The 7,472-nt window shown below is 37.4% G+C and overlaps 2 protein-coding genes across 3 annotated transcripts; both read left to right on the top strand.

Annotated features, from left to right (window-relative positions):
- Window positions 1–2,504: 2,504 nt before the first annotated feature.
- Window positions 2,505–5,104, top strand: LOC142540008 (putative pectinesterase/pectinesterase inhibitor 58). Its single transcript, XM_075645841.1, has 2 exons — window positions 2,505–3,604; window positions 3,711–5,104. The coding sequence occupies exons 1-2, from the start codon at window positions 2,587–2,589 to the stop codon at window positions 4,928–4,930; spliced, it is 2,238 nt and encodes a 745-aa protein (XP_075501956.1). The 5' UTR covers window positions 2,505–2,586; the 3' UTR covers window positions 4,931–5,104.
- Window positions 5,105–5,787: 683 nt separating this feature from the next.
- Window positions 5,788–7,362, top strand: LOC142540007 (psbP domain-containing protein 7, chloroplastic-like). 2 transcript variants are annotated; one of them, XM_075645840.1, is made up of 3 exons: window positions 5,788–6,157; window positions 6,710–6,920; window positions 7,021–7,362. In XM_075645840.1, the coding sequence occupies exons 1-3, from the start codon at window positions 5,803–5,805 to the stop codon at window positions 7,328–7,330; spliced, it is 876 nt and encodes a 291-aa protein (XP_075501955.1). In that variant the 5' UTR covers window positions 5,788–5,802; the 3' UTR covers window positions 7,331–7,362. The 2 variants fall into 2 exon arrangements, with proteins under 2 accessions (XP_075501955.1, XP_075501954.1); XM_075645839.1 differs by having other exon boundaries at window positions 5,805–6,157; window positions 7,009–7,362.
- The last annotated feature ends 110 nt before the right edge of the window (window positions 7,363–7,472 follow it).

Genomic DNA, 7,472 nt, shown 5'->3' with positions numbered 1-7,472 from the left:
CCTTGTGCTGCACACGGCAGCTTGGACTCGGCGGACGTTGCCAAATATATTGCATCGTCCGTCATTGATGATGTTTTACTTTAATTTTGTAAAATTCCACCTTGTATATTATTTTTTAAAAGAAAACATGAGCTAACCAACTACTTATACGGAGGCGCACACTTGCAATTTAATATTATCACCTAACCTAATATAAATTTATGATAAAGTCACTCAACAATATATCGAACCATTTGATCGTCTAACACAAATGTGGTTATTAAAATATTTGAATAGGATGCTGAATTAATGTTGAATAAATAATAATGACCAGGTCTTCTGTCTATATCCGTGTGACCGACTATACCTATTGTGAAAAGATGTAATCTGTCACTAAAATATATTTTTTTGTGAGTCCAGTTTGATAAGATATCTGTATCACAAAATTGACCTGTTAAACAATCTCATATGAGTTTTTGTTAATAATAAATAATAAGTTTCTTTTATTGATTAAATTTGAGATAAGATGATAAATTACGATTTTAATGTTTTAATTAATTAACTAATATAAATAAAAGAATATATATGGATAATAATATCATGATTTTGTTTCAATAATTTGATTAATATATGAAAAATAATTGATTATTTCATCGATAAGAACGTAGGAAGTATATGGATAATCCAATATGACGGTTTTGTCAGAGGGTTTTGGCAACGGATGAGACTCAAGAGGCGGTCGTCATCTTAGGTTTATTTTTGAAATCAGACCCCAAAAAAAATATTTATTATTTATTTAGTAATAAACAATTAGATTTGTAAATCCAGCGTAATTTGTATAGTAACTGAAAATTATAAATAAGACAGGTGAAGAAATAATTCCTTTGAATATGATTTGTTTCTCCACAAAAACTAATACAGGAACTTCTCATGAGTCAATTTTATAAAACAGATCTTTAGTCTGACTCAGTTCATAAAAACAATATATCGTAACGTCACAAATATTATTATTTGTATATAAATATAGATCGGATCAACACATATCACATATATATTGAGTTTTTTTTAGGTGTGATCTAGCGAGAACTCCAAAATTTGGAACAAAAAATTCCGCATAGTTTTATAATTTATACCACATAACATAAGATTGGAAACTATTTAAAATTCAACTATACAAATTAATTACTGTTATTTGATTTGTCGACTAATGAACCATCAAGGGTTATATATACTATGTTTATACACACACTCGGAATATTTTACTTGTTCATCACGGAACCTTGAGTATTTTGTACTGTACTGTTGTATTGTTTTAATAAACGACGATGATACAAATAACTAACTATATGGGTCCTAGTCACTTCCCGATTTAAATCACGAGATGGTCAGTAGTTGGTGGGACCTGCGACTGATTGGCAGCTTCTCTCTCACGTCTAAAGTTTAGACATGTTGCTAGAATTCTAACATATTTAATTATTTGTGCAACAAACCAAATTACTTCGAGAACAAAAATTCAGCTTTCTAATTGTGCTCCAAAATCTATCCATTTGTCATGTATTTTATTTCTAACTACTTAATTAGAAACGAGTAGGTTCTGATTTGGTAATTGGTATCAATATAATTAAAGAGGTGGGAAATCATCCAATTAAGCAATAGAAGGAATCTAACTGGAGATATCGATTTCAAACATCATGTTTAAGCTGAATCAATATCAGTACTATAGCTATTGCGCATGTACCTGTCTGAATAGAGACATTCATCTCCTCATGGCATCCCAGAGCCCTGAAACTGAAGCCAAAAAAGGTCTTCTTGACAGCGTTGGAATTGAATTTTGGTGGGTGTGAAGTCTTACAATCGAGGAGCCACAGAATAAGGAAACGTTTGAAGACTTCGGGAGCAAAAGAATCGAGCTTGTATTTAAGCTGTGGGTTGCCGCCATAGCCAAGAAAACTTGATGTGCTGGATGGAACAAAAATACAGGGAGTGGAGCTTGGATATATATATAGATAGGTGATGCATGCCTTTTTTTTTTTTTTTTATCAAACTCCATCTGAATTTCATGATAAATGTAAATCCCAACATATAAGATTTTGATAGAACTACCTACTTACTCGATCATCGTCCGAATGTTTTCGTCTAGCACCTCGACGTCACTCGTTTTGCTCTTTGAACTTGTTTGTGTAGTATAAAGGATATTATATGAATCGCTTGGCTACGGATCTTCTCAAATCGGGTGATTTTTCCCTTAATTAAGATTTCATATAGCCAGTAGGTAAAATCATGGGTTTCTTAGAACGATTGTTCAATATCCATTGTTTAATAAAGAAATTTTCATCATAATATAAGCTATCCTTTCATATAACAACAAGCTAAAGTGTTTTAATTTATTTTATTGTTTTTCTTTATCATAATCACAAAGAATAGTCACCAATCATCCCACATATACTAAAATTAAAAGCTAGCCTCACATCTCCAACTGAAATAACTACCTTCCGACAAGACCAATCCCCTATTAACCCTCTCCACGCCAAGAATCATTGTCTTTTGAATCAACGAGGAGAGGGGTCGACTATCTCTTCAGAAACAGCCCTTCTCCCAGCGGGAACCATGTTAGGCTCCAACATGGATAATAATCAGAAGAAAAAAATTGCTTTAGTTAGTGTATGTTCTTTGGTCCTTGTGGCCATGGTAGTTGCTCTTACCATTGGCTCCTTGGATACCGAAAATTCGACCGCCAACGTCGACGTCTCCTCATCCCAGAAAGCCATCCAAAACATCTGTCAATCAACAGATTACCAGCAAACCTGTGTCGATAACCTCAAAGCCTCGGGAAATGACACCAGTGACCCCAGAGAGCTCATCGAGATTGCTTTCACTGCCGCCATCAAGTATGTCAATGAGGCTGTCAAGAAATCTTCCGTCATCGAAGAACTTCAGACCGATCCCCGGGCAAAATCTGCTCTCCAGAACTGCCGCGATCTTGCTGACCGTGCTGTCAGTGATCTGAGGAGGTCTTTTGATAAATTTAACGGTTTTGATGCGAGCAATTTCGATGAGATGCTCACGGACCTGAAAATTTGGCTCAGCGGCGCGATTACCCACCAAGAAACGTGCCTGGACGGGTTCGAAGAGGTTCCTGGTGATGCTGGGGACAAGATGCGGCAGGCCTTAACAACAGCCATGCAGCTGACAAGCAACAGTCTGGCCATGGTGGCCGAGGTTTCGACAGTGATCGAATCTATGGGTGTAGAAGGTTTCAACAGTCGCCGTCTTTTGTTTGATGATCTGCCTGTGTTGGGACACGGTGACGATCTCCCGGATTGGCTTGATGTCGAGAGGCGTGAGCTTCTTACTGCCACGCCGGTTCAGATCAGGCCGGATTTTATCGTGGCCAAGGACGGGAGCGGCAAGTACCGTACCATCAACGATGCTTTGAAAGACGTCCCCGAGCGTAGCAACAGGACCATTGTGATGTACATCAAAACGGGTATCTATGAAGAGAAGGTGCAGATCAATAGTAGTATTGTAAATTTGATGATTATTGGTGATGGCCCTACGCAGACGAAGATTACAGGAAGATTGAACTTCATTGATGGGACCAATACATATCAAACGGCCACAGTAGGTACGTCTAAATTTTTTCGTGAACAATTAACGGTCCCCCCTCACTTCTCTTCAAAATTTGAACAATCATCTTTTCGTTTCTTTAACGATCAAGTTGTTCATTGCAGCTGTCCAAGGAGACAATTTCATAGCCAGGGATATCGGCTTTGAAAATTCTGCTGGTGCAGAAAAGCACCAGGCCGTAGCATTACGCGTCAGTGCAGACAAGGCCATCTTCTACAATTGTCAAATGGATGGCTACCAGGACACCCTCTATGCCCACACGTATCGCCAATTTTATCGAGACTGCGTGATCTCGGGGACCATTGATTTCATATTTGGAGACAGCGCTGCCGTTTTCCAGGGCTGCACATTGCTAATCCGTAAGCCGATGGACAATCAGCAGAACATTGTGACAGCACAGGGCCGGAAAGATTTGCGGCAGCCAACAGGTCTGGTCCTCCAGAACTGTACATTTAAAGCCGATCCAACGTATTACCCTTTCAGGAACAAGCTCAAGTCATACCTTGGCAGGCCTTGGAAAGAGTACTCGAGAACCATTATCCTGGAATCATTCCTGGATGATTGTATCCAGCCACAGGGATGGCTTCCCTGGAACGCGACATTCGCCCTGGAAACTTTGTTTTACACCGAATTTAACAATCGGGGCCCTGCTGCACCCAAGAGTGAGAGAATCAAGTGGGCTGGAGTCAAAGAATTGCCATCTGATAGGATAGAAAGGTTCACGGCGTCCAAGTTTTTGGACGGAAATAGATGGGTACCTCCCACCGGGGTGCCTTATGCTGCCGGATTCGTCTTCCCGGTTCCTAAAGAAGATCCTAACATCAATTACTCACCAGTTGTTCCGGAAGAAAACAAAGATTTGGGAAAGCCTATCGATAAATCGGCGTTCATTGCTAAGCTTAAATCGGCTGCCGAAAAGAAACCCGATTCTGGTGAGAAATCCGATAATGACAAGAAATCTGATTCCGAGAAAAAATCCTCAGATGATTCGAAATCTGATCATGATACTCCGGCTTCCTCCTCTTCGAGTGACAGCTCGAGCTTGGGTTTAATCCCTCAACCCGACACAGCTGTTCCTAGCGCGGTTGGCTCGGTCTTCCAACCTGACACAGCTGTTCCAAGCTCGGAAGGCTCAGTCACTCAACCCGACACGGCTGTTCCGAGCTCGATCTATACAGCTGTTCCAGTTACGATTCCTGAGTCAGGTATAGCGGCCCCTCCAACATCGTTTTCATACGCTAATGCTGATGCTCCCGCTCTTAGTCCTGCCTCACAGCCCAAGGAAAATAAGCTCTCTCTTCTGAAGCTCTTCTTTAGAGAGTAATTGTTGCATATACATACATACATACATACATTAGTTTGTAAGTAATGTTTTTTATTAATTGACAAAAATATATATTTAGAAATTACTTCTTTTATTTTCTGTGTGTTGGATTGAACGAAACGTGAAGTAGTGCATGTGTTCTTTCATGTGTTACATAATATTTCAACTTTACCATTTTAAATTATGATATATATATATATATATATATATATCATAATTTATTAAATTATTATTATTATTTAATGAAGATAATGATATACGTATAAATTCAAAATTTAATGTCATATATTTGTAGTAGTATAGATATATATAGATATAGATATAAATATACGTTTTTTTATAATCCATTAATTGACTAAAAAAACAAACAAAGAGAAATATATTTATGATTATTATATTTAACTGAAGATAAAGACGTACGTATTAATTCACAATTATTATTTAATGAAAATAATGATATATATATATAAATTCACAATTTGTAGTAATACAGATATAAATATACGTTGTATATGATTTGAAATCGAAAAAATGGAGAGAAACTAAAATATATATTAAAAAATAATATATATAATCGGAGGGTTAGAAAGTGTCTTGAGAATTATTAAAATAAAATATTTCCAAAAAAAGAGAAGCAAAAAGTTGGGTCAAGAACTAGTCTATTATATATATAGTAGCACCAGAGGAATATGAACCACCGAAATCGGATAGTAAAATCAAAAAATTCTATTTAACTTTAAAAAAATAAATATAACATATCTTGAATTTGAGAAAATTTAATATTTTAAAATCATTTGTAACAAACTATTTACATTTTCAAAAAAATGAAATATGATTTTTTGAAATAGATAAATATATATACATTTTCAAAAATGAAATATGATTACTTTGGTAAAAAGAAAATGAAAATAATATCCATTCACCGGAACCTCTGGCGAACATGCAAATTCGATTCTCACCGCCGGATTCACATGGCCCAATCTTCCAACGACGGGGAAAGTAACTTTCAGCCGCCGGCTGACCAATTCAGGCCACTCCAAACGGTGTTCCGACGGCGGCTAATAGCTGGAGTTTCCGCCGCTTCTCTGCTGAGTGTCGGCGCCAATTTCGGCGGCATTACGAGTTTTTTTCTGAGCTTCTTTCCGGAGGAAGCTCGGCATCTAAAGCTCGACGCGCTCTATCCTGTTCGAGGCTACAGCCGATATATAGATACATATCTGGGATTTGGTGAGTGAATTAAGCTATTCTTATTCTGGTTGCGGTGTAATCGTACTTACTTTTTGATCCTCTCTTCCCTTTTCTCAACTTACATTATGTATTTGAATTTTTTAAGCTTTTACGGCTAAAATCGAAAGTTGTAAGGTATAAATCATCTTAAATTTGAATCTAACGAATCTACACTTCAGTTGTGAATTTGTTTGAGATTTTTCTAAACTTTTTTTTTTTTTTTTTGAAAATTGTTGCCAATAATAGCTGAATTCCGGTAAGTTCAAACGACCTATAATATTAATGAGCAATGCTAAGGTTTCATCCGATGATAATAAAAGCTCTGAGTAAGTCAATTTTGTGTTCTTTATTTGATTTTCGTGTGGAGTTCATATGGATAGATAATCGTGCAGTCTATAATTAATTAAACTCGTGCCTAAGACTATTTATTACATTAAATAAATTCTTAGACATATTTCGTTTTATTAGCATTTAACCCATAACTATCCACTTATATTACAATTCATGTTCCAACCAATTTGCCAACAACAAATAGGGGTATTATTGAAACAGAATTCATCTATCCGGAGAGTTGGTTGGGTGATCAGACAGTAGCATATCGAGCTGCGGAGAAGGCAGAAAGATTAATGGATCCACCACCTCTAGGCAGTGTTGGGCGGCGGTCACGCTCTGTAAATGAGCCGGTTGTGGCGTTTGGACCACCTGGGTCCACAGGAGAGCTCAACATCAGCGTCATCGTTGCACCGGTTTCACTCGACTTCTCGTGAGTACCGATTACTCATTGATTTATCACATAATTTGGTATCATGCGTATATTTTGCTTCACTTAATTGTTTATCGTTTTCTAAAAGAATGCTTGGCAGGATCGAAACATTTGGAGGGGCGGAGGAGGTGGGAGAAGCCATAGTGGGGACGATTACAGGGCGGAGCAGAGGAAGTGTGGTGAAGGGTACTTTGATAGCTTCGAGTTTGAGACAAGATTCAGTGGAAGGAGTGAAGTTTTATGAGCTGGAATTTGAGGTCGAGAGTCCAACGTTTCATCGCCACAACGTTGCAGTGTGCTGTGTCCGAAAGGGAAGGTTGTTCACTTTGAATGCCCAGTCGCCAGAATCTCTTTGGCCCGAATTTAAATCACAATTTTACACAATTGCCGACTCTTTCAATTTAGTCTGACTAATGAAATCATAGCCCACAGTTTTATTTCATTTTTGGTTATACTTGAACATATTTGTGAATGTTATTTTAATTCAGTCATTTATAAAAGTAATTTCAGAAACTAATTGATTTACTCGGTGTTTTCAGTTTGTACTCTAAT

The sequence above is a fragment of the Primulina tabacum genome, chromosome 3 (genome assembly GCF_025594145.1).
Source record: "Primulina tabacum isolate GXHZ01 chromosome 3, ASM2559414v2, whole genome shotgun sequence".
NCBI lineage: Eukaryota > Viridiplantae > Streptophyta > Magnoliopsida > Lamiales > Gesneriaceae > Primulina > Primulina tabacum.
Note: the sequence above shows the minus strand (reverse complement) of the source record. Positions and strands in the feature narration are given on the sequence as shown.